At 39.8% G+C, this 27,145-nt stretch overlaps 1 protein-coding gene across 2 annotated transcripts in view; it reads left to right on the top strand.

Annotated features, from left to right (window-relative positions):
• Nucleotides 1–26,855, top strand: part of SAMSN1 (SAM domain, SH3 domain and nuclear localization signals 1) — an 81,148-nt gene extending 54,293 nt beyond the window's left edge. For both annotated transcript variants that reach the window (XM_082220784.1, XM_082220783.1), the window contains 7 exons: nucleotides 2,312–2,383; nucleotides 3,258–3,413; nucleotides 8,663–8,801; nucleotides 14,039–14,190; nucleotides 17,256–17,462; nucleotides 19,951–20,101; nucleotides 25,730–26,855. In XM_082220784.1, the coding sequence (XP_082076910.1) occupies nucleotides 2,312–2,383; nucleotides 3,258–3,413; nucleotides 8,663–8,801; nucleotides 14,039–14,190; nucleotides 17,256–17,462; nucleotides 19,951–20,101; nucleotides 25,730–25,929 (1,077 nt within the window). In that variant the 3' untranslated portion in view covers nucleotides 25,930–26,855. The remainder of the gene's footprint in view (nucleotides 1–2,311; nucleotides 2,384–3,257; nucleotides 3,414–8,662; nucleotides 8,802–14,038; nucleotides 14,191–17,255; nucleotides 17,463–19,950; nucleotides 20,102–25,729) is intronic.
• Nucleotides 26,856–27,145: the final 290 nt, after the last annotated feature.

The raw sequence follows: 27,145 nt of genomic DNA, 5'->3' as shown, positions 1-27,145 counted from the left end.
AATGTACACACACACATACACACACACACACCATATGTAATGGGTAGCAATGAAAATGTTCTGTTACCATGAATCAAATAAGGGGGCAAAGTAAACTTGATATAAAATTAGAGTAAGCCAGGAGTGGAGAAGCTTTTGTAGCTCAAGGGCCACATTGACAGACTGTTCAGCGGCTACGTGCATGGGATGGATGTGATAACCCCAGGCCTGAAACTCTCACATGCACCAGTAGTGGCTCACACTAGTTTCCAGCAGATGGGGCAATGCTGCCTACCAGGAGGGAGGAGAAATGAGACAGGGAGATCAGTGTGCTGCAAACACACAAATTAGCAGAACCAATTTGGCCTTCCTGCTGGTGTGTTTGCACCATGATGACCTCCCCATTGCCCCATTTTGGGGGGTGGAGGAGGTGTTGAAAATGAATAGCAATGCAATCCTAAACAAATTTACTCTGAAGTCATTTCCACTGTACTCAATCAGATTTTTTTTTCACTAGTGAGATTGCAGCTCTAGATAAGGAATTATTCCTGAGCCTTGAGGATTAATGTGGGCTATAAAATCAAATAAACAATCAAAAGAGTGTTGCAGCTAGCAAGACTGATCTTCATCTGATTGCGAACTAGTTGTCCAAATGATAATTTTATTCCATCAGTAAATTGTCTATTACTCTTTATTTTTAGTTTCAAAAGAATGTAAAAGAAATGGGTAGTAAATTTGTGATTTATTACCAGGATTGTAATAAGATGAGGCACCTTCCAGAGTGAAAATTCTCCAAGGAAGCTACTTTGTAAAGTGTACACTTAGTGTCAATTGCATGTACAGTACATCATTCTTAGAATCACCACTGCTGAACTTGAATGCTCACTTGTCACTTTGCATAATGGTCAGCAATGCAAACATACCCATAATGAGACTCTTTCAGAACCAACCATCAAACCCTTGCAGAACCAAAAGGGCAATATGTAAATATAGCCAAACTACCTTTAGTACATAGGTTTTGTTGTTATAAAAAAATGGAGTTAATAGAGTAGCATTCAGTAATACTGAGAGTAGACTCACAGAAATCAGTAGGGCTTAAATTAAGCATAACACTAAATCTGGATCCAACTCATTGTTCCTATCTTATCCGTTGTTGATTTGATCGCAATTAAAAAACACTTTGTAGTACATTAGGAGTGTTTGGCAAACCTGTGTAGAAGAGAACAAAAAGTGTGTGTCTTAAGGCAGACATTTAAAGCACATCCAATGCATGCTCTGGTTATCTCCCGCTTGGACTACTGCAATGCGCTCTACGTGGGGCTACCTTTGAAGGTGACCCGGAAACTGCAACTAATCCAGAATGCGGCAGCTAGACTGGTGACTGGGGGCGGCCGCCGAGACCACATAACACCGGTCTTGAAAGACCTACATTGGCTCCCAGTACGTTTCCGAGCACAATTCAAAGTGTTGGTGTTGACCTTTAAAGCCCTAAACGGCCTCGGCCCAGTATATCTGAAGGAGTGTCTCCACCCCCATCGTTCTGCCCGGACACTGAGGTCCAGCGCCGAGGGCCTTCTGGTGGTTCCCTCATTGCGAGAAGCAAAGCTACAGGGAACCAGGCAGCGGGCCTTCTCGGTAGTGGCGCCCGCCCTGTGGAATGCCCTCCCATCAGGTGTCAAAGAGATAAACAACCACCTGACATTCAGAAGACATCTTAAGGCAGCCCTCTTCAGGGAAGTTTTTAATATGCGACATCTTAGTGTATTTTTGGTCTTTCTGGAAGTCGCCCAGAGTGGCTGGGGAAACCCAGCCAGATGGGCGGGGTACAAATAATAGATTATTATTATTATTATTATTATTATTATTAGAAACACGTAACTTCCCCCCAAAGAATCCTGGGGACTGTGGTTTTCCCCTCCCATAGCTATGGTTCCCAGCACCTCTAACCAACTACAGTTCCCACAATTCTTTGGGACGGGGAGTCATGTAGGTTGGATATGCTTTAAATGTATGGTGTGGATTTGACCTTAGTTACTTTAAAAGTCAACTGTAGCTACCTGCTCAGGGTGAGATTGATGAGTAGAGCCATCCTTTGGGACTGGACTCAGGATAAAGGTAACAACTGATAACTTCCAACTCTGCAAAGTTCTGATTGCCTCATCTATAATGTACTGGTATTTGATTATCATCACTGACCATATGTCAAATATCAATGCATAACATGTACCAACTGGAACACTCAGCAAAGTTATGAAAACTTTGTATCAGCTTACTCTAAAAATAAATAATCATGCTAGTGTGTCTATCTATATTTATTTTTTTCTTTTCATAGCGAGCAAGTAGCTTTGGGAACTTTGACCAACGCAGACATCAGTCAGTTTCAAAGCCAGATGATTCATCTGAGGTTTGTATATTACTCAATCTAGTTATTTTACATAACGGCTCCTTAACTTCTGTACATGCAATAGAAAGCACATTGTGCAAAATACAGTGGATTTTGCACCAGCTGAGTGAGCAACTGACTGCTGAATTGAGTAAAAATTGTGCAGACTTAATGATTTGATGATACAGCACACAGAACCTTGGTTTTGGGAGGGGAAAACACTCAAACAGCAGGTTGCTGTTGTTGAGTAGTGGTACATCTCATAGTCATCTATTGTCTATTGCCTGTTACATTGCTCGTGTTTAGTTATACACCCACCTTGCATAATTTTGGAAACTTGCAGTGGCATGTCCAAACACAACTGGACAAGGGCCAACAACTCTTGCCTTGCCTTGTTGCCAGCCAGAGTACTATCATCATTACCCTATTCCCTCATCCAAGTACAGGGGGAAGGGCCTTCTTACATTATGTTGAATTCAAAGCTCAGCCTGGCTGTGGGGTGTGCTTGAGAAAGAGCAGCCCTGACCTCTTCCACAGTGAAGCTCACCCTCATTACATTTAGTCTCAGACATTCAAAAAGTGCTGAGAAGTCTCCTGGCTCTCCAAGTATCTCTCAGGTTCAATGCAGTATCAGGGAGAGTCTTTAAATTTCTCCCATGATTCTGAAGTCAGCCTGGTACTTTTCCAGGCACTGAAGAATGGCAGGGGCTGTTCTTGATTTCAGAGCAAAAGATGTAGATTCTTGCTAGTGGAACTCTAACACAATTTGCCTGTAATGAACAAACTGTAATTTGAGGGCAGAAAACAATGACTTGCTACATGTATCATCAGAAAGCTGCACCAAGAGACTCCTATAAAGTTTTAAATAAACTTTTTTTCTTTTTAAAAAACCCAGATATGTGAAGCAGATGCTGTAAGTGATGGTGGAGAACTGGGACATAGCAAATCACCAAATAGTGGGGGAAGCCTTGGAAAGAAGATGCGGGCCATTTCCATGACTATGAAGAAAAAGATGGGTAAAAAGTACATCAAGGCACTTTCAGAGGAGATGGTAAACATATCACTAAAATATTTTGATCTTCTTTATCTGCTTGTGGTTTAACTTCCGGTTTTTAAGCTCTGCTGTCAAAGTTGCTTCATATTTAGCTGTGCATGTCACTGTGTTCAGGCAACATCATAAACACTGCAATGATATTGCAAAACTAATATGTAAAGTAATTTTCTCCAAACTTATTGAACTATGCTTAATCACGCCAATCTACTTCTTTGAGTGAACATGCAGAAATTAATATGTGCAACTGATTGTGCATCTTATTACTGCAAATGAAGGCTTTGGGAACGAAGTGGGGAGAAATGTTCAGATTCTGTTAGTGGCAGTAGATTCAACACAGGAATCCACCTTAAATCTTAGGTGTTGCAATTCAAATACTTTCCCTTATTCACTCCCATTTGGGAGTTGGAATGTTCAGATGGGGATGGGGAAATTACACTTCACACTGATTTGAATAAATAAATAAATCAAGCAATTATTTTGTTGCAGACTTCCAATACATTAACTGAATTTTTAATAGAATTTCTGGGCTCCCATTGTACACAGTGGTATTTATCCCTGAGTAGACATGCATAGGTTTACACTTTGATGACTAAGCTAGAAGTTACCCTGAGTTGCTTTTTTCTCTGTTTGGCCCCTTGCTGATATTCTGTGTTATAAAGTTTTTCTAAGTCTCTTTCACCAAAACAAAATGCAAAGTTGTTGTTGTCATTGTATTGAGAGAATGCCTCTCTTTGACTACTGTTTAAAATCACTGGAAGCCAAAAGTACTGCATAACTCCCAAAATGGAAGGTCTCGAAATCATGCCCGGAAGAAGTTATATTCTTTGACCCCAAAGCTCTTTCTGCTAATCCCAGATGTGAAACAGCTGGCTGAAGTTACTTAGGGCAGAACTACACATTATTCAGAACCATGTGTAATAAAAAACCAATGGCTACTTTTCTGATATTCTGTGTTATAAAGTTTTTCTAAGTCTCTTTCACCAAAACAAAATGCAAAGTTGTTGTTGTCATTGTATTGAGAGAATGCCTCTCTTTGACTACTGTTTAAAATCACTGGAAGCCAAAAGTACTGCATAACTCCCAAAATGGAAGGTCTCGAAATCATGCCCGGAAGAAGTTATATTCTTTGACCCCAAAGCTCTTTCTGCTAATCCCAGATGTGAAACAGCTGGCTGAAGTTACTTAGGGCAGAACTACACATTATTCAGAACCATGTGTAATAAAAAACCAATGGCTACTTTTCTGATGGAGGGTGGAAGCAAGAGTAGATGCTTAACTCTTTGCCAGCTGCTTTTCCCTCCCTCCCCAATCAGAACCTCAACTTCTTTTTATGCCCAAAGCTTACACTGTGAGAGTAAAGATGTGCCTGGATCTCTGCAGTAAGAGAGATGCAGTTTGGGACAGTTGCTATTTGGAGTGGAGAAGTAGTGGGCATCCCCCTTTCCCTTTTCCACTCAAAGGGTTCCCTTTGCAGCCATCAGGCTTGTGTGATATGGTCCTGTGGTCCTGCTTCTGTCATTAATTCAGTGCACATGGTACATACAATGGGGGACTCTTGATTAATATTACTTCACTTACTCTGCTGTCTTTAACCAACAGATGTTCAGGCTAAGGCTAAGCCCTTGTTCAAATTAAATGCTGAGTTGATGAGAGGCATAAATAATCAGGCAAATCTTTTGGCATGAAGGTGTGTTCAATGAAATAGTCTAATGATTTGTATTCTGATATTTATTTTAAAAATCCATTAATGGCCTGGGGAAGGCTGTGAAAAGTGAAATGGCAGAATTTGATGAAAGTACTAAAGTAGGCTACGAAGAATTACAAAAGAATCTTAGAGCCCAAGCAGAATGGGAAAGTATATGGCAGCTGAATATCCATTAACTGAAAAAATGTGCCTTGGAAATATAACCCAGTTCTACATAAATATGGTTAGATACTGAATACACTATTACTGCCAAGTAAGGAAGTTTGGGAGTCACTGTGCATACTTCCTGGAAATGTCAACTCAGGCCACTGAAGTCTTGAAAAAGCAAAAAATGTTAGTGATTAATCTTCAAGATGACATAAAATAATATGCTAATTCTCTATATAAGTGAATGGTACAGTCTTTTGCAAAAAAAAAAGTGATAGCGTGTGAATGTTTTCAAAGAAGAACAATTAAAATTGTCAGTGGTATCTTAAGTTTTTCATGTAAAGAGAGTCTAAATGAATAGGATTTTTCAGTTTTAAGGGCGGGAAATCCAATAACCACAGCACGCACAACTGTGCATAAGGCAACAAAATGTGGTGGGTGAGCAATACCACACAGGAGTGCGCATAGGAGGTGCCATTTCTGAATGATCTTCCATGTGAAAGCATCCAAAAAGAAAGACATCAAGGAGAAAAATTCTAGCTAAGCACAATTCCTACAGTCTTGTTTTCCCTTGCAGGGAAGGTTAAGTTGGGAGGGAAACCCAGAGGGGAGCATTCAACAGTGTAATCTCCCACCAACAGGCTGAATGGGTACCACTTTGGCATTGTATAACCCTCATTCTGTTATGTGGGTAGACTCAGTCTAAGTTGTTGAGACAATCATCTGCAGTTTGGTAAAAAGAAACCAGGGTTTGACCTATATTGGATACAATGGATTCTTATGGTGTCGCTTTAAAATAAACTACTTATTTTTTTGCATTTTGTATATAGTTAACGGGTGGAATTTAAGAGTGCAAACGTGGTAAAAGAACTGGACTCAATAATAGATGTAAAAGAATATTACCAGAAGGCACACAGTTCTTTTTGATGGTGGCAGTGTGCACAGTTGCCAATGAATCAACAAACAACATGAATAGACTAGTAACTAGTGGGGCACTACTGGTAGGGGGAAATGCTACCAGCCAACAACCGAAACCCTCTTGTGGGGGCAATGGGTGATATTTTGCCACTGTGAGAATAGTGGACAGAATACTGGGGTAGATGGGCCATTGGCCTAATCCAGTAGGCTCTTCTTAAGTTCTTAACGAGTTACAGAAAAGCTTGTATGAGTTGGTCCTAATCTAATATTAATACATTTTGGAACATAAAAATTCCCATAATGGGCATCATGGGGAAATGTGCTTCAAATCTCATCCTGTGTGTAGCTGCTTAAATCAGGCAGCTTTTGAGTCTTATCTGAGGCATCTGATCATTTAATCCCTTACTAAGCCAAAAGAAATTGCACTTTGTCATCAAGGTAATGCATCCTGCCACCCAAACATGAACTTAGAACTGCAGAACTATAGAAGTGGAAGGCACCTTAAGCGTCATCTAGTCCAACCCCCTGCAATGCAGGAATCTCTACATGGGGTCACCCATCCATTCTGAAACTGTGCTGGACCCTGCTTAGCTTTCTGAGACTTCTTCATGTAGTGGATTAAATACCGCTTTTGTCTTACTCACCAAACCTAATAACGTGAATGTGCTGTAATCTCCCAAGGTACATGCTACCTCTCTGTCATGCTGACTTCATATGACGCAACAATAGGGAGAAGTTGCTTCCCAAGTTCCTCTTTTCTTGTGAAGTTATTGTTGCTTAATTATTTAACTTAGACAGTGACACATAGCAAGTGGTCTCACTGTTACAATACGTTCCCATTTTAAAAATAAAGCATTAGTTTAAGCACTCTGGATTAAAAAAACACCCCAAAACAAATCATAAGCAAAGGTACCGGTAACCTGTTAGGCCATAAGAAGAAGAAAAAAACCTTCAAAATCCACAATTTGGAAATACGTTTTCTTGGGGCCAACTAAAAATGTCACAAAAGTGTGGTAAGTTTTCAAGATCTTCTAAACTCTTCCTTGGGCAAGATGTTACAAAGAGGAAGGAGTGAAGGGGACAAGGAAGAATTTAAAGTACAAAAATTCAGCTAGATGTTATAGCCGTGAGGTCAGTTTGTGGACTCAGTTCCAAAATGGAGATTGCAAGCAGAATTAGTCCCACCCAGGTACTGCAGATAATAGCTTCCGCACCAGGATTCTGGGATAAAGAAATAATGGCTTCTCCCCATTTCAGAGAGATTTCAGATGGCACCAACTATAGCAAATTTTAGATGAACCCAAGTTTCTGTTAGAATAAATGATCCCCCCCCCTTTTTGCCTATTTGTTTGGTTGCTACCTACAATGACGTACTTGCAAGGCTCAAAACCACTAGTGTTTTTTTTTTAAAAAATGATGTTGCTCTGTTATGTGAAAGCTAGTAATTATAGCTTTGACATACATGTTTGTCCCTTGAATTCTGAAAAACAAAGTGATTTTCAATCTGACAGCAGTTGCCCAGAGAATGGCAGAGAGGAGTGAGCACTTTTTCCAGGTGACAGGAATTGTATGTCTTCTGCCAAAATTGCCTTCATTTCAGACAGCCTTGCGTTCTTTTGAGTTACTATATATGTTTAGCAAGCTCTTTCTCTACTCCCACCACCACCACCTGTGCATGGCTTTACTAAAACCATAGCATGTGACATCTCAGCTAAAACATCTGTTCTCGCTGCCTATATCCTTCGGGGACAGGTTCAAGGTTCACGCATTTATATACAAAAGCCTGAATGACATGGGCGCAGGATACCTTATATCCCATTATTACAGCTCGATCACTGAGATCATCTGCTTGAGTACTGCTAGTTGTCCCCATGTTACAGAGGCCCAGCTGACCTCAACTAGAAGTTGGCTATTTAGTGTTGCTGGTCCCATGTTGTAGAATGCTCCTCTAGCAGAGATCCAGCAAATATTCTCCCTTTTGACTTTCGGCTATCTCTTGGTGACTTTTTATGCCAACATGCCTATGCAGATATTTAAAATGCCCCTTGATTAGCCAGATATTTTAATGCCCTCTTTGTATTGCTTTTAAATGTTTTTTATACTGTCATGCACCACCCTGATGCTTTGTGAGAGGGGGGTATATGCATACATTTTTTATATAAATAAATAAATAAAATAACACCCTCTTCCAAGTTCTGTTTGGACCCAATTCTGTTTTGCTGCAGGTACAATGCCAAGTCTCCAATTAAATTTTATTTTAAGCGCATCCACATTTCCCAGAAGAATTTGGAATTTGTGACGACTTGGTGGAACTGGTTCTGCTTAAGTACAGCAGATGATGAACTAAATAGTGTGATATCTTTTGGCTTTGATATACTGCTTCCTTAAGGGGACATATTTTATTTCACAAATGCATACGTGGGTAATATTTCTTTATACTGTACTTACCATCTTCTCTCTCTCTTTTGCTCTAAAGAATGATGAAGGAAGAGATGATTCCTGTTCTAATCGAAACAGTGACCCTGGTGGAGGGTCAGGCACTGAGAAGGCCTCTCTAAAGGCCAGCGACTCCATGGACAGCCTCTATAGTCTTAACAGTGGCCAGAGCTCATCAAGTAAGTGCCAGTTAATGATATGCTGCAGAATATATATATTTGAATGGCTAGAAACAATCTTAAGAACATAAGAGCATCAGTAGGCTTAAGTTCACCTAAGTCTGAATTGAATTGCAGCCAATGGCAATTCTTAACTTGCTTTCACGTGCATTGAATGGGGCTTTCCTGCCTTCCCTTTCTATTGGCAGCCCATCAAAATCTTCTCCTTGCGTTGGGTTGCCCTTGGGAATTGTATAGGATTTGGTACAGGTGGGTACAGATAAGAGTAAGAGCTGGTGAAAATCACCCCTGCTTCCATTAGCAAATAGAATTCAATGTGGTTGAGTTGCATCTAGTGATGGCTTTGCTTTAGTGGAAGCCACTTCTGCTCATAGCATCAGAGCGCTTGATTTTGATCCTGACCCATACTTCTTCATAAGGCAAAGGCACAATCAAATACCACCCACTGTCTTTCCCCAAACTATTTACATTTTATAATTTAACATACTAGGGTATTTACATTGTAATACCAGATTTTAGTGTTTGTATAGTGCTGCAGAGTATGCAAATAACTTCACATATATTATTTCAGTTTTTACAACAGTCCTATAAAATAGGTCACTCTTCTTATTCCCATATTACAGATGTGGGGTTCACTAGTATTAGTTTGGCCAAAATGACTGAATGAGTTCAAATCCTAGGTAGATTTATGCTGGGGATTTAATGACTCACAACCAACTCTTTGGGAGATGTACCCAGTGTTAGTTATACTGTTCAAATTAATGTACACAACTAACTTAGGTTCATTAATTTTGGTGGGCCTACTTTTGATTAGAATTTAGTTAGATAAGTTGTCATTAAACTACATCAGTATCCATGCATTTAGGTGAAATATTGTGAACAAAATATATTATTTATCATTGCCGACTTTGTCTTTGGTGAAAATTCATTTAGAGAGAGCCTAATTTTCCAGAAGAAATATTTGTATTACCTTTGTTTATTTATGTATTTTTTTAAAAATAGAACACATTCATAAAGTCCTCTGTTCTTGCTATTGCAAGGGATATCTAACATGCTGCATAGAACATGAAACTAAAAAGAGGCCAAATTTTCCTTTTTTAACAAAAAGTAGGAAAAGTTAATGGCACAAGCTTATAGAAGTTTACTCAAATGTAATTCCCATTCAGTGAGGATTAGTCCTTAGAAAGTGAGTTTAAGATCACACCCTGAATCTTGTGTATGTCAGTAAAAAGTGTGTCCTAGGATGTGTTGCATCTGATCAACAGTACACATAAAAATTATGGATGAGACTTGTATCTGGTGAGCAACGGTGTTTGAATGGCAAGCACTGATAGGGATTTTGTTATCATATGCTTTCACAGAGAACTTATGTAAGGTTTTATATTGTCATTCTGTCTAATAGAATTGATTAATGACACTAAATGATCCTATTTTAGTCTTTTGAGCTAAAACACCACTCCACTGTAAAACAGAATTGTTCACTGACATATCAATTCAATTTTCATTTCCTAGGTCTAGGTTAACCATATTTCCAAAGCGACATGGCTTTTGTCCATTTAAGTGCTTAAATGCAGGGTAATATTCTGCAGGTGCTACTTCTAACTCTTAACTGCAATGGTGAGTTTATACAGATAACCTATCTTACCCAAACCTGATCTCTCCTACGCAGGATAGTCAGGCTGTCTTAGGTTTTTTTTATTATTTAAGGATTTGTATGCCCACCAAACACAAGTCCATGGAGCAGCTAACAACATTGTGTAAAAGAACTGCAAAGCCAATATAAAATGGATAGCTACTCAAATTACACATGTAAACAACACATCCCATACACAACCTGCAGCCGCAAAACTAAAAAGTTGCCCATCAGATTTTAGATACTTATGTTAATGCCAGCTCACATGAACAAAGTACACTGGAATAAGATGGTCTAGAGAAGGGTTTCCCCAAGGTGGGTCTCCAGCTGTTTTTGGACTACAATTCCCATCATCCCTGACCACTGGTCCTGCTAGCTAGGGATGATGGGAGTTGTAGTCCAAAAACAGCTGGAGACCCACCTTTGGGGAAACCTGGTCTATAGATAAAAACTGAGCCTACATGGCGGGCCTTTTGAGGGAGGAAGTTTAAAATGAAGATGCCACTGCAGAAAAGCCCATTACAAAGATGGACATTTAGATGCCTATATATGTATTGTGGGGCTTGTATGGACAAAGTTCTCTTCTAAGTGAAGATGGCCCAATCATTTTAGTTTCTTCATCTCTCCTGTAGGGGCATGCCACATGGTAAGTAGCATCTTACCAGATATCAAATGCTAAGATGTGGTATAGTCAGATGGGACAAACTGTACCTGTGGAACTTTTGTTTCCCTCAGAGAAGTACAGAAGCTATGTCCCTCTACGAATGTGGTCACTATGTTTAGGCCTCAACCCTAGTTTTCCTATGTCAATGTGATACGGAAAATGGTATGTTGCATTCCAAGCCATCTATGCAAGAACAAACTCTCTAACAATTTTTGCATGTGAGAGAGACCGAAAATGGAATATAAGTTGCCTCTTGGGTTTCTTTTACAGTGGTACCTCAGGTTAAGAACTTAATTCGTTCTGGAGGGTCTGTTCTTAACCTGAAACTGTTCTTAACTTGAGGTACCACTTTAGCTAAAGGGGCCTCCTGCTGCTGCTGCCGCACCGCCGTGCAATTTCTGTTCTCATCCTAGGGCAAAGTTCTTAACCCGAGGTACTATTTCTGAGTTAGTGGAGTCTGTAACCTGAAGCATTTGTAACTCGAGGTATCACTGTACAATCATGTTGTAAAGAAGAATGAAGGCACATAGAACATAGGAAACCACTTTATACTGAGTCAGACCACTGCCCCATCTAGTTCAGTATTGTCTGACTGTCAGAGGCTCTCTAGAATTTCAGGCAGAGTTCTCTCCTAGCCCTAACTGGAGATGCCAGGGATTGAACCCGGGACCTTCTGGTGCAAAGCAGATGCTCCACCACAGAGCTACAGTTCTATTTCTCCCCTGTTTCCAATGGCCACCCTCAACTGCAGCCAGCTGTCAGAAAGAACCAGAAGTCCTGCTTGCTTCAGCAGGAGGTGCATAGGGTGAGCGAAGTCATAGACTAAAGATGGCGTTCAATTAAGTTTTACTCAGAGCAGTTCTATTGACAGTAATGGACATAAATTAGTCATGTTCATTAATTTAAATGCCTCTACTCTGAGTAAAATGTAGGTGAATACCGCCCAATGACTGCATAACATTTTGAAGGTGCAGTGCCGCTTTTAAATTATCATGACCTAGCAACCGTATTTATTCCTCCCCCATGTATAGCTAAGCAAGCACATCAAGTGAACCAATTTTTGTGTTCCATTATCTGTTTTGTCGTGGGAGAATTCAAGATGCTGCTGTTATCTAAAGCATATTTGAATGGAATATTTCTGTGCTTGCTCAAATGTGCTGATGCAGGTTTCTTCAGATGACAAAATGACAGAAATCTTGAGAGTAAAACTTTTTCCTCTCCAGTGTGCAATTCTTTTGAAGTTCTGTACTTTGCGTATTCTAAGACATCACCTGTAAAATGTTATCCCTGTTTGTCTGAATAAAGAGGTAACAGTCAGCAGGTGATTATTCTACATCGTATATGAAAAACACACAGTATTAGTTTGGGGCCATTGTATTTCAGTGAGCCCTGAGTAAAATCTAGGCTCTAGTCTTCACATCACTCTATTGATGGAGATTTTGACCATTTTAATTGCATTTCCATTGTTTCAGGATTTTGCGAACCAAATAGTCTATCTCTTAGCACTTCCTCACAATTAAGTATTACCCTGCAGCATATGTTAATTAATTGCATGGGGCATGATCCACATTTGCACATCCACAGACACAGAATAGAGCAAGAGGCTCTTAACCTCAGGGTTGTGGGATTTGAGCCCCACACTAGGCAAAAGATTCCTGCATTGCAGGTGATTGGAGTAGATGACCTCCAGGGTCCCTTCCAACTCTACAATTCTATAATTCTATTAAATCCCTTGCTAAATCCTGTGGATTGAATTCAGTAGAACTGTACATAGCTTATTTTTGGCAGGAATGCTTCTACTCCATAGAAAGTTGACAGTAGTGATTAATAGGAATGATGAGTGGATTTAAATGAAGCCAAGCCTAAGCAGAGTGCCTTGGAGGAATTGGGTCTTCTCAGAAGTCAAGCAGGATCTCTGTGAGATGACACAGGTGAAGTGGGAACCCCTAAATCACCTCATAGTACCTTGGTAATCCAAACATTTAAAAAAATCCTAGAGACATGCATCTACTAAAAGTAGAAATAGTGTCTCTCAGCTTGCCGTATGAGGAATATAACCAAAATTGGGTGATGAGGGAAGAGAGAGGAAGTACCAGGGTGGGGAGAGGATGGATGGAGAGCCTTGTTGTGATTGACTGGTCAAGCTAGTAATCAAAAGGAATTATTTTTACTTTGAACGTGTATCTATTTTAGTTCTTCCCACCCACAAAGTCAAACTTATTTGTCTGCAGTGTAGCAGGTTTCTTACTCATGAACATCTCTCTTATGTGTTCTTTTGCTGCCCACCTGCGAATTGCAACAGCTGTCCTTGTGGGGAAGCCACTGCAGCTATCCTTCTGAAATTGGGCATAATTTATACCCTCTGAAAGGGTAAAGATTGGTTGGACAAACTTTAAAGGTGCCCAGCACAAAAGTCAATGCCCTATTTCACTGTAATTTAGCAAGCTTTGATTCTATCAAAGTTAAATTGTATTTTAATTATCTATTTTTCTATGCTTTAGTGGTTCTTGTTTTATCTGTAAGTCACCTTGAGTCCTGTCAGGGGAAAAGGTAGGGTATAAACGAAATAATAATAACAACAAACTCTTTCTTAGCAGTAAGTATGCCCTCAAATTCCATCCACCTCTGTAAAAAGGGGGGGAAGTTATAGTCTTTTTTATAAAAAAAAAATACTCCCTCAAATAGTGATTTGAGGTGGGATGAAGTGGTCTCAGGTGAAGCCCAATCCAATTCAGACAGCCTTCCAAGTGTCTCATATGGAGGTGGGCTGTTTTCCAAAGTGCTGAATTGGGAGTCCAAACCAAATCTTGTGGCTCATGGACACCTCTTCTGATTTTTCTGTATTATATTTTTCAAATGATTTCATCTTCAAACTCTTTTGGCTTCATGTTGTATCCATCTTAAATGCTGTGAAAGGTTGACCATTCTTATTGCTTCCAGGTGGGGTTACTAGTTGCTCAGATGGGACAAGCAACAGGGACAGCCTAAGGCTTGATGATGAAGTTCCTTACACTGGACCTTTCTGTGGCAGAGCTAAAGTACACACAGACTTCACACCTAGTCCTTATGACACAGACTCTCTCAAAATCAAGGTGAGTTAACTATTTGTTACATTTGCTTTATTCCTGAAGTCACTTTCCACCTGCGAGGCTCTCCCAGTTCAGGCAGCATTATATAGAAATCATTTTTTTAATAGAAGAACAAGTATTGCCAATGAAGAACTAGCTTGGTTTCCACAAAGCTAGCTTGTGTCTAACTAATCTTTCCACTGAGTGTCTCAATGAGCATGTAGATTGGGCTGATTTGGTATGCTTTCAAAAAACTTTTGACATAATCCCTCACTAAAAATTCCTGAGTAACCTTTGCAGTCATGAGATAAAGGGACACGTTCTCTTAAGCTGCTTAAGGAGTGGAAAGTGGATAATAGGAATAAGTTCTCACAATAGAGGGATGTGAGAAGTGGTCCCCCAGGTAACTAGACTGGAGTTTGTGGTTTTTAATTTGGTCATAAAATATCTGGAATTAAGAGTGAGAGGTAAAGTGACCAACTTTGCTGATAATATCAAATTGATCAGGATGGTAAGAAACAAGATGAAGAATGGAAATTGGGGGATCACAAAAAGTTTCTCAAAACTGGGTGAATAGGCATTTAAATAGCAAATGTGATTTAATATAAGAAAGTGTAAAGTGATGCACATTTGAGAAAAACAAACCAACCTAACTTCACAGGGTCTGAACTGACAGAGACTGAGCAAGGTTACAATCTTGGAATTGTGGCGGGTAGCTCAATGTAAATGTCAATTCAGCATGCAGCAATTGTGAAAAAGGTGGACTCCATGTTAGAGATCATTAGCAAAGGGATTGAAAATAAGCCTGCTGACATCATAACATACAACATACAAATCTATGGTGAGATCACACTTGGAATTCTGACTACAGTTCTGGTCACCTTGCCCTCCAAAAGCATATTGTAACTGAAATGACTGAGGGGCTGGAGCAACTTCCCTTTGAGGAAAGGTTACAACATTTGGGACTTTTGTTTTAGAAAAGAGGGAGAATATATATAAAGAGAGAAGTATATACATGGTGTAGAGAAAGTCAAAGGGGGACATTTGCTGGATCCTGGAGAAGATGGATCTTTGGTCTGCTCTGGGGGGTTTCTTGATACGTTCTTATCAAACTTGTACCTTAAGCTTTTGTGTCACAAAGAAAAAGATGTAACTAATAATAATCTTCAGATGTCTTTTCTAGCCTTACTTCACATTGTGCTGCCTAACACTCTGCTGTAGTTCTAGTTGAGTTATGGCTGTGGCGTGTGACGTGTGGGGAGGGAGCTGTTTCACTTTTCCATATTAACAGAGACAAGATGATGTCTCATGACCATGTTCCCAGCAATGTGGGGTATGATTAAGTGCTGATTTGCTACTAGGGGAACTCTGAAGTAATAATTTGAGTCCCAGGAGAAAGGAGGGACTGCCCAGGTTGTCAGTATTTACCGGAGCATAACGGTGATATGCTCTCTTTAAAGTGGCTGAAAGCAAAAACCAATGGCTGCTCCCAAAGTACAATAACATAATGCAGATGTTTCAGAAACAGAACACAGTACTTGCCTAACAGATGTGTTTGGATCAAGTCATATTTGGTAAGCCGCATATTGTGTTAACTTAAGTGCTATGGCACAAATTCTGCCTTGCCAGAGCAGAAAATCATTTCCACTTGTACATGGAGGTGGAAATCCCTTTTACATCTGCAGCAGCCCCACATACCACAATCCATTCTGTTTCTGAGGGTCCCCCAACCCTGAAGAGCAGATGGGGGGGCACAGGTAGCTGCAGCAGGAAAGAACTTAAAATTGTGATATAGAAGCTGGTGAAATGTGTTGCACAACTGCTTGTCCTTTTTCTTGGCACCTGTCTGGAAAGATTAGCTCCTGTGTTTCTGGATATTTTGATGCTGCTCTTTTATTTTTGCTATTTACCTGACATATGTGTTTGGATTAACATGTTTTGAGTTTGAACAAAACAGTTTTCTTTTTTTAAAAAAAAAAACCTGCTTTAATTTTTATAATAATGCTTCATATACGAGGGAAGTGCAAAAGGGTAAATGACACATTAGTAGTGCACAGACCAAATGCTAGAGTTACATTTTAAGTAAGTATGTGAAGGGGAGTGCAGGGTCGATGATACTGTCATTGGAAATAATGAATTGTATTTAGCTAAGTCTTCATCACTGAAATTAATGAATCTGTTAATTAATTAATGAACCATTAACTTCAATAGACATATTATGACAGGACACCATGACAAGTGTCAGAGCGCAACAGAAACAGAGTTTACCTCCCCACCACAGTGGTACCTATTTATCTACTTGCACTGGTGTGCTTTCAAACTGCTAGGTTGGCAGTACTAATAATTATATTATCAACCTAATAATTATAGCAATTGGTCTGTTACTTCTCTTCAGACCTTTCTGAAATGGTGTGGGAAACAGCGGTGTTACTGCAGTTTCCACTTGTCAATATGGAATTAAATCTATGGATTGGGCCATTTTTGTCTATCCTATTTTCTATTTTGGTTAGGTGTTCTTCTTTATAAGTCCTCATCCATACTGTAATGTGGATATTAAGCTTCCTGTACCTTCATTAATTCTCTCTTGTCCATATGATATTTTCCTCTGTCACAGCCTTCCCCCACTTTTCCCTCTCTCAATCTGGATTTTCTCATACTAGAATCATAGAATCATAGAATCATAGAGTTGGAAGAGACCACAAGGGCCGTCGAGTCCAACCCCCTGCCAAGCAGGAAACACCATCAGAGCACTCCTGGCATATGGTTGTCAAGCCTCTGCTTAAAGACCTCCAAAGAGGGATACTCTGAAATGCAGAGGGTATGAGAAAATCTGGAGGGAGGGAGGGAAAGGTAGTAATTTAGAGAAGAACATCATATGGACAACAGGACGCTTGCTCTCCACATTAAATGATAGTATGGATAAATAAGCTCTCCTTTCTTTTTAGATAATGTGCATCACTATTTGAGCCAATTCTGATTTTCCATTGGTCTGCTTTTGATCAACTGAGGCAGACTAGTCTTGTGTATCACAAATAATACGTACAGTACTAGTTTCAGAGTTACATTTTGTTTCTTTGTTTTTCTTCCAGAAAGGGGATATCATTGATATCATCTGTAAAACCCCAATGGGTATGTGGACGGGACTGCTAAACAACAAGGTGGGGAATTTCAAATTCATTTATGTAGATCTTATTACAGAAGAGGAATCTGTACCTAGAAAAATAAAGCCACACAAGAGGAGTAAAAGGGCCAAGCCTAATTCTCTTCAAGAACTCTTGGACCGACTCCATCTCCAGGTTGGTAAAACTCAAAAAAATTATTTGGTAAAGCTTCTTTTTGCATATCATGATCATTCTCAAGCTCAAAACTTGCAGCTTCAGGCCATACCTTAGGAGCCACAAGCAAGATTTGTTGTGTACTTTGGCTAAAATGGATAATTCCTTTGACCTCTAGAGTCAAATTGCTCCATTTATTAGGCAGCTATCAAATTATCACCCAGGTTGGTTGCATGCGTGTGGCCAGATATAATTAGCCAATAATCAGATAAGTGCCAATCAGGTATTGAAGGGGAGACTAAATAAATCCTCTGCTCCCCCTCCCAAAGGGTTGCTTGATGCTGTCACTGATTATCTGACTAGGGTTATGCATGTACAACTGACTCCTTGTGCAGACTAGAGTCACACGTGGCACATTTGCAGAATAGGAAAGTTTCTCAGATTTATATTGATGTTTGGTAACATCAATATACAGTAATATGTCTCTGACAATGTAGTTTGGGGGTTACTCTGTGAAATTAGATCCAAGCTCCCAGGTGACCCAGATCTGATGACATGCATAAAATCAATAGTATATAATCTTACCACTTGTATTTTCTCAGCATTCAAAGTGTTTCACGTACATCTATTAAAATAGCTGCTTTGGTTGTCCTCAGAGGAAAAGGCAGGGTATATATTGTCTAAAATGAATGATCAGGTTATAAAATTGTTGGGGGTAATCTACGATTCTCCGGTTGTTACTGGACTAAATTACGACCATCTCCGACCATTGGCTATGCTGACTGAGATTGATGGGATTTGAACAACAACTGGAGGACCATAGAGTATCCTCCCTCATTTTACAACAGTCCTATATGGAAGCATGTATTATTTCTTTGACTGTAATACAGAGAAAATAACAATAACCTCCTGAACAAAGTGTTGTAAGGGTTGCTAAAATAATACGTGATACAAGCTTCCAGTGCTTAAGAAAGCTTCTGTATTTAAAAAAATCAAATTGATATTTATATAATTAAGATGATTATTCATCAGATCTGAGACAACAAGTAGACATCAGGAACCAAATCTGAGCCATAAGCAAGGATATAAACCTATCTTGAAGCAGCAATTCTTTCAATGAACCTGTCAATTGTATACTTAATATCCTTCACTCCACTTTCGTTATCACTAGAGAATAGTTTGTAGCTGATTTCAATGTAGTTCCTATATATAAAACTTCCACACATAGTATTGGTCTATTTAACTAGGCATGTCCAAAGTCTGTTTCGGGGTCTAATCCGACCCCAGGGGCAGTTTATTTACCGGGATAAAATATCCTTAAAAAACCTCAACAACTTCAATCCTAAAAGAAGCTCAACAACTTCAACCTCAATCCTAAAAAAAAGGTCAACAACCTTGGTTGGCCCTTTGGTTGGCCCCCGTGGCCCTTCACTTCACCAAATCTGGCCCTCTTTGAAAAAAGTTTGGACACCACTTATTAAACCATAGAAAAATATTATAGCATTGATGTAATGCAATATAATCAGCATTTTTATTAATGCTTCAGAATCACATTTTCTGTTGTTAATTAGTCCTCTTAACTTTGCACAGTAAGATACACAAATGCTTTTTTTTCCACATGGACAGTCTTCGGAAATGTATGCCTATAAATATATAGCATGCCACAAAATAAAAGACATGCCTGTGCTACTGCACTTTATGTTGTGTGCAAAAACTGCAGTCCTGCTTGAAATGGCATACTTATAAATTATACTGGTGACATAATGATTTCCTCCTACAAACTAGATATAATTTTTTCTTTATATAATATTCAGCAATGATTTGTTTGAAAACTGCATTAAAGAGGAATGTAAATCAATTGTAAAGTAGGAGAAAAGGTCTTCAAAGGGTTAGGTTTGCCCCAGCCTGCTTGTTGAAACCTTTCACTGAAACTGTAGGTGTATAAATAAAGAAAAACATATAAAGTTCTGAGTGCATTTCTAAAAAAACTTGGGAATATTCTTGCCAAAGTGAAGCAGTTGTAAGGAAAGGTGCATAAAATCTTCAGATGAATCCTGAGTAGAACTGAGGCTCAGGAGCTTCAGAAAGATTCTGGACTTATCCAAGCTGAAGCAGAATCTCTCTGGAGTGCTCCGAACCAAACTGGGGGCCACTGAAGCATATACGGAAAACACCAGAGTGGGCCCAAAGAGGGAGAGTTCTTTGTGACTGACAAGTTTAATCAGGGAACAAGTTTAGCTTCTGGAGGGATTACTATGCCTGCAAATGTCATTCAGTTTTGTCAAAAGGGATAAAATGCCCCATTACTGAATGTAGCAGGGGGAAACCAAGTGCCCTACCAGAACAAGGCAGCCTGTTTTCTGAAATGCCAAGTCAGGGCCAAATCAGGGTTCACACCCCTGAAACACACACACACACACACACAAAATTGCTTTTCTCTTCAGCAATACAATCAAAAGAGGAAAAACTGTCAATGGAGAAAATAACAGAAGTATGTTGTTGTTTTCAGGACTACTCATCAACCCTCTTACTAAATGGCTATGAGACTCTGGAAGATTTGAAAGATCTACAAGAGAGCCATTTAATTGAACTTAATATTGAAAACCCAGAAGACAGAACAAGATTACTGTCGGCTATTGAGAATCTGCAGGACTATGAAAGTATGTCTGAAGTCTCCTTTTGGTATTATATATCGTCACTTTTATGTGTAAACCTCCATGTCCCCTACCCGGGGGGGGGGTCTGTGATGGTGATGGTGGGATCTACAGTAGTAGCCAACATGGTTGAATTTCAGCTCTTATCAACCCCAGCCAGTATGGCCAATGTTGTTATTGTTGTTGTTTAGTCGTTTAGTCGTGTCCAACTCTTCGTGACCCCATGGACCAGAGCACGCCAGGCACTTCTGTCTTCCACTGTCTCCCGCAGTTTAGTCAAACTCAGGCTGGTAGTTTTGAGAACACTGTCCAACCATCTCGTCCTCTGTCGTCCCCTTCTCCTGGTCAATAGGTAAAGGTAAAGGTACCCTTGCCCATACGGGCCAGTCGTGTCCGACTCTGGGGTTGCACGCCCATCTCGCTTAAGAGGCCGGGGGCCAGCGCTGTCCGAGGACACTTCCAGGTCACGTAGCCAGCATGACGAAGCTGTTCTGGCGAGCCTGCACCAGCGCAGCTCACGGAAATGCCATTTACCTTCCCGCTAGAAAGCGGTACCTATTTATCTACTTGCACTTAAGGGTGCTTTCAAACTGCTAGGTGGGCAGGAGCTGGGACTGAACGACGGGAGCTCAACCCGCCGCGGGGATTCGAACCACCGACCATGCGATCGGCAAGTCCTAGGCGCTGAGGTTTTACCCACAACGCCACCCGCATCCCCTCCTGGCCAATAGTCAGGGATAATTGGAGTTTTTTTCTGGCAACATCTGGAAGGTATCCCCTTGTCTACCCCTGGTCTAATGCGCTACCATAGGTGTGCCTTTAAAAGATACTTCCAGTCTGCCAACACTCAGCTTCATGGGATGACCCTGAGTTCTAGCTGTATAAGGAGAGAGAGTAGGAAAACTCCCAACTAATAGGGGTTGAACTGTCAGTAATTGATCAAGCTAGAAAGTGTGCAGTCGAACCACCTGAGCACCTTTTTGGTTAAACAGAGGTAGGAGCTCCATAGGGCCAGGACCATGTATGTCTTCATGATGTCAGACAGAGGAATCTCTGAAGTAACTCCCTCTACCCTTAGAGAGGGAGATCTAATGCTTCCAAAAGGCCCTTTGATGCTCTTGCAGAGGCCATAGGACTGCAGGGCCCACTATCTGACTCATAGTTATAAAGAAGCTCTTAGCAAGACATTCTGCACTTAGCTTAATGCATGTATAAGGAACACTTTAATAAAGAAATTTGAAGCGGGTCTCAATGGCAAATTGATCTTTCCTATAGAACAGTAGCGTTTTCCCCCAGTGTAGATTGGTAATGCGGAAGATAAGAAAAACCTGCAAAAGTATGCAATGGGATATATTAGGTCATCCAGTCAAGTAATTATAATGAAAGAACGGCAGCCAACATGATCCTGGGGTTAACTCTTAGCAGAGTAACTAATTCTGCATGACCTTGGCAATACCATTGTGTTTAAGTCAACCCGAGTGGAAAATTGGGTTGAAAAAGCTGGACATCGTTGTTGTAACTAAATATTGCATCTGAAATCAACTTTCCAAGGTCAATATTTTTTTCTTAAATAGGCATGACTCTGTCTACTATAAATGATTTCCTAATTAAAATTGATTATCTGTACTGCTTAGAAGTGAGATGCATAATTACCCAATTGTACTAGAGAATCTAGATTCTGACCACAGAAATTACACTAAAGTGACAAAAATATAAGCATCACCTACAAATAGAAATGATCTTTTGTTGAGACTGTATGGGAAAATTCCACTTAAAATAAAAAGCTTGTCTTCCTTTAACAAAGATCCATAGCACTACGGATCCTCTTTTGAAGGTTTAGATGGCTGACTCACATATAGGCCAAATATGACGTGAGTTTTTTCAGTTTCCCAAAATTTAGACAATTGGCCTTCCATTAGTTTGACTCTACAGGAAATAAATTACATCAACAATAACTTTATTTTTCCTAAAATAAATTCCAAAGAAGACTGACCCTGATCTTGTGAACAGGATTTGTACTGCTAAAAATCCATTGTGAATCCCTTCCATGTGAAGCCATGGCAAATTCAATCGAGCTCCCCACCCACAACTAATGACTTCACACCACCTGAGCAACTCTGCAGCTGTTCTTATAGCTAAAAGATGTCTACTTTATTGTTAAGAGTTTTATTACCAATAAAGAGGATTGAATTGTATGATGAAATGAACTTCCAGCCCTCAGACCACTTTCTCGAGAACTGAACTGACCCCAAGAATACAGCAACTAGAACATCATCCAGTGTCTTTATAACAATTGTGTTTTGGGTAATAAGAGCCCTTTACATTTTAAACCCATCACCTGCACAGTTTTCACAGTGAGGAATCAAAATGATTGTTGTGACTCACCACTGAAATAATTGCAGGGCACAACTCTTGGAATTCTAAGAGCGCAGGTGGCCCATGGACTACATGCCTGGATTTTCTGCACATATCACTAGCATATCTCTATGCTAGAATCCATCTCCCTTATGTGCTAGATTATGTGTCTAGGAGTCTTTATACTCGAGGAAAAAACTAAGCATGCAATCGCTCATCTACAGAGTGTGGGTTGTATCCCAGCAGAACTAGCACATATCTCTATTTGGATCTGATGATCAGTTCTAAATGGACCTGCGGTTCAACTGAAGGACATATCTAGAGCTTCACCAGGAGATGTCAAACTCATGCATACAACAATTATTCTCCAAACAAAGATCCTTTCAACGGCAATTTTCTTTATGAAGCAAGCAATATTGTCACAACTTCCATTGCAGTGATCTAGACACCTGTACATTTGCAAAGGCAGGTTCCAAGGGCAAAACAAGGGCAAAAATGGAGATAATGAATATTTATAGCATAGCTCTTGTCAGTGTGTATGCATCAGCCTTATATTTCTTCAATATCCATAGCCTAATCCTACAGACTAAAGTAGTATCAGACTATACATGTCAAAATGATGCATATCATAGACTGTGCTAACCCTATCTTAGACAACTCTGACTGAAAGCCATTTATCTTTTATGAAACTGCTATGCTTTAGGAAAATTACATGACTTCTAGTAGCTGATAAGATAGCATGTTCCGCTGATTCTGCAACATTTAATAGTAGCCCTTTAAAAAAAATTCTATCCTGGGCCTTTAACTAATATTTAACAGATTAAAACCAGCATCTGCTTTAAGTGGTACAATGCTTCAAATCAAAACTTGTGCATTGAGTCACGAAGCAAGCTTGCTACTTTTGAAATTAGAAGATTGAAGATTGGCATATGCTTCAATTTTCTGGTCTTTGGAGTTGTAGTCCTTTGGTATAGCAAGGTCTCAGCTTAGTTAGGGTCCCAGGAGTGGCCTGAAGGGACAGCTGATGCACTCCTGCTGGGACTGGGAGGAGTCTCCTCCACATTTGGCCAACAACCCCTTGATAGAACAGTTTGCATGGAGCAGAGGAAGCTCATTTACACCTCTTCCTAATGGGCTTTTCTGGCCCATAGGTGCTACAGTGCTGGCATTTCCTCCTTCCATATAGGGCAAAGGATTAATTTAGCTGCTGCATAGGTTGATCCAAAGCTGATCTTTTGGAGTAAGGTGTTTGGGTTCTAGTGGTTCTACCATTGGTAAACATAAGGACAGACTATTGCAATGCATTATCTGTTGAGCTACCCATGAGGCTCGTTCAGAAGCTGCAACCTGCTTTCAATTCTGCAGCCCTATTTTTCTCAGGCATAGGCTACGGACACCTATATAAATACCTGTGTTGAAGGAGTTGCACTGGCTGCCAGTATACTACTGAACTATCTTCAAGGTCTTACTATTAGTATTGTTGTTGTTTAGTCGTTTAGTCAAGTCCGACTCTTCGTGACCCCATGGACCAGAGCACGCCAGGCACTCCTGTCTTCCACTGCCTCCCGCAGTTTGGTCAAACTCATGCTGGTAGCTTCAAGAACACTCCAACCATCTCGTCCTCTGTCGTCCCTCTTCTTTCCCAGCATCAGGGTCTTTTCCAGGGAGTCTTCTCATGAGGTGGCCAAAGTATTGGAGCCTCAGCTTCAGGATCTGTCCTTCCAGTGAGCACTCAGGGCTGATTTCCTTCAGAATGGAGAGGTTTGATCTTCTTGCAGTCCATGGGACTCTTAAGAGTCTCCTCCAGCACCATAATTCAAAAACATCAATTCTTCAGCAATTAGCCTTATGATCCAGCTCTCACTTCCATACATCACTACTGGGAAAACCATAGTTTTAACTATACAGTGGTGCCTCGCAAGACGAAATTAATCCGTTCCGCGAGTCTCTTCGTCTAGCGGTTTTTTCGTCTTGCGAAGCAACCCTATTAGCGGCTTAGCGGCTTAGCGCTATTAGCGGTTTAGCGGCTATTAAAGGCTTAGCGGCTATTAAAGGCTTAGTGGATTAGCGGCTAAAAGGCTATTAGCGGCTTAGCGACTTAGAAAAAGGGGGGGAGCGGGGAAAAATCGGAACACTCGCAAGACGTTTTCGGCTTGCAAAGCAAGCCCATAGGGAAAACCGTCTTGCGAAGCAGCTCAAAAACGGAAAACCCTTTCGTCTAGCGGGTTTTCCGTATTGTGAGGCATTCGTCTTGCGGGGCACCACTGTACAGACCTTTGTTGGCAAGGTGGTGTTTCTGCTTTTTAAGATGCTGTCTAGGTTAGTCATTGCTATTATACTATTAGTATATAAAGCCCCAAAAGAAATGTGGCCAGTGTTCTTAAAAGATCACCTTACTCCTTATACCTCTGCAGGTTCTTTGCATTCTGCCACTGAGGCACGTCTGACAGGGCTTGGCAGTGTTCGACTGCCCTCAACAAGGAATTGGGAATTTAGTGTAGTGGCACTGGTGTTGTAGAGCTCTCTCCGTAATGAAATTTAAGTTTGAAATCAAACTGGTTGCCATCTGTAATGAGGTTTTTTTTAGGCAACAACTTATAAATTGATTATTTATTGTGAAAACTATCTACTTTTTATAACTTCCTTGTAGGACGAGTCATTCTGCACTTCTGTTTCCTTCCATTTTGTATTTTGCTTTGATTCTATTTGTCATGTTGTTTTGGTTTTGAGATTCATACACTCCATTTTTGAATAGGTCTGTGACATAGAAATGAATAAATAAATTTGGTGGAAGAAATCAGCCCTCCGTTTCTCTTTCCCCAATAGTAGATTGTGCCCCCTGCTGTTCCTAGAGCAGTGATTTTTTTTCATCTTTTGGGGAAGCACGTGCAACACTGGTTTTCACATACGATTCTTCCTATAGGATTAGGATGCTATGAAAGCATGCCGTTTTTGGTTATGATTTATTTTTGACATTTTAAATCCCACCTTCCTTCCCCAGAGTTCAGGGTTATGAGCAGAGTTCAACTCATGTTGTCCTTGCAATATGCTGAAAGATAGTGACAGGAGCCAAGGTCACCCAGTGAACTCCGTGGTTGAATTGGGATTTGCATCCAGGCCTCCCCAATTCTGCCACCCTACACTGGCTTTCTGTGATATGAATGGAAATTGGCTTGTAAGTTGTCTGGTGCCCTTCCTGCAGGTCGAACCAAAGCAGCCACATAACTATCAATCTTTTACTCAAAGGGATTTTTATAGCATATTGTTTCAATTTTACAGATGAACAAGACCAAGAAGCAGAGCAAGTGCCACAGACCTTAAGCCCTGACCTCAGCTTTAACAAGTCACAGTTAAATGACTGTCCAAGAGACTCTGGTTGCTACATCTCACCAGAAAATTCAGATAACAGCAAAGAAGACCTGGATACAGAGAACCTGCCTAACATGGTGCGGGCAATCACCATCACTGAATCAAACTGAAAACGGCTCGCATTTCCAGCATAGTGACTCACAATGAATTTGCCACTTCAGCAAATGCATGGAACTGATCTGTTAGTCTGGGCATGCAATAATTGACAGTACCATGCATTATCAATGAACGTTAAGACTGGACAAGCCATTTGATTTCCATCTTTTAAAAAACTGCAAGAACAGATATGTCTGTTGAATCTTCTATATGTTTGAGCAATTGCATATGTTTGAACACTTGCATTTTTATACATTATTTGTACAGTAAACTGCTTTTCTATCATGTGAGAGTAACTAGATAATGGTTTATAGTTCCAAGATTGTTCATTTCCAAAAAAAAAATCTAAATATTGTAAATAGTGTATGTAATTGCTATTTTGCAAGTTATCTTATCCTTTGTATCTAATTATTGTTCCTCTACCACCACCACCAAAACGCCACTGTAGCCAGGCAAATATTTAAATGTATGAATTTTTCTTGCCCTAATTTCAACAATGCAATGCAGAGTTAACTCTAATCATCACTTAAAACGATTTATATTGTCATAAAGTAAAGGAATGTTAATACATATAGAAATTAGACTATAATCGCACTGGGTAGTGTCTTCCAAATACACTGTGCTCCTTTTTATAAAGGGTTTACTTATTCCTTTTGTTGTTTTCTTTGTAAACAAGTGCAAGGGGAGTTATTAGAAGCAAGTGATTTTCTTTTTCTTAATTCTCTATTTCAAACCCTTCTTCAGTGTGCTTAATATAAACATAGACATTCAGAAATTTCTATTTATTAGTGAACAGTCAATTACAGGTTGAAAAATGAGTATATAACATTGTCCATCCCTCAGAGAACTATCATGTCTGCATGTATCTTGCAATGAAGTTTTTTTCATTCTCTTCTTAAAAGTACTCTCCTTGAAAAATAAACCAATATCACTGAGTCCATTTAATTGTTAACGTTTATATTTCTACCCCTATTATTTATACTAAATATTTTTCAGAACATTTTATTCTGTATTATAACAACATTGACAACATATAACAACATGTTCCATATTATAACAACATATCAACATAGAAGCTCACACTTCACAATATAATTCCCATTTTAAAAATATATAGTTTTAGTTACAAATTGGAATTTATTTAATTTGTAAGGTGGAAAGCAAAACCTACTAAAGATGGGTGAAAAATATGGTGTTCTGATGTAAAAATGGTTCAGTGAACCTATATTG

This window comes from Podarcis vaucheri, assembly GCF_965113315.1.
Source record: "Podarcis vaucheri genome assembly, chromosome: 4".
NCBI classification, from domain to species: domain Eukaryota; kingdom Metazoa; phylum Chordata; class Lepidosauria; order Squamata; family Lacertidae; genus Podarcis; species Podarcis vaucheri.
This window is presented reverse-complemented; position numbering and strand designations above follow the sequence as displayed.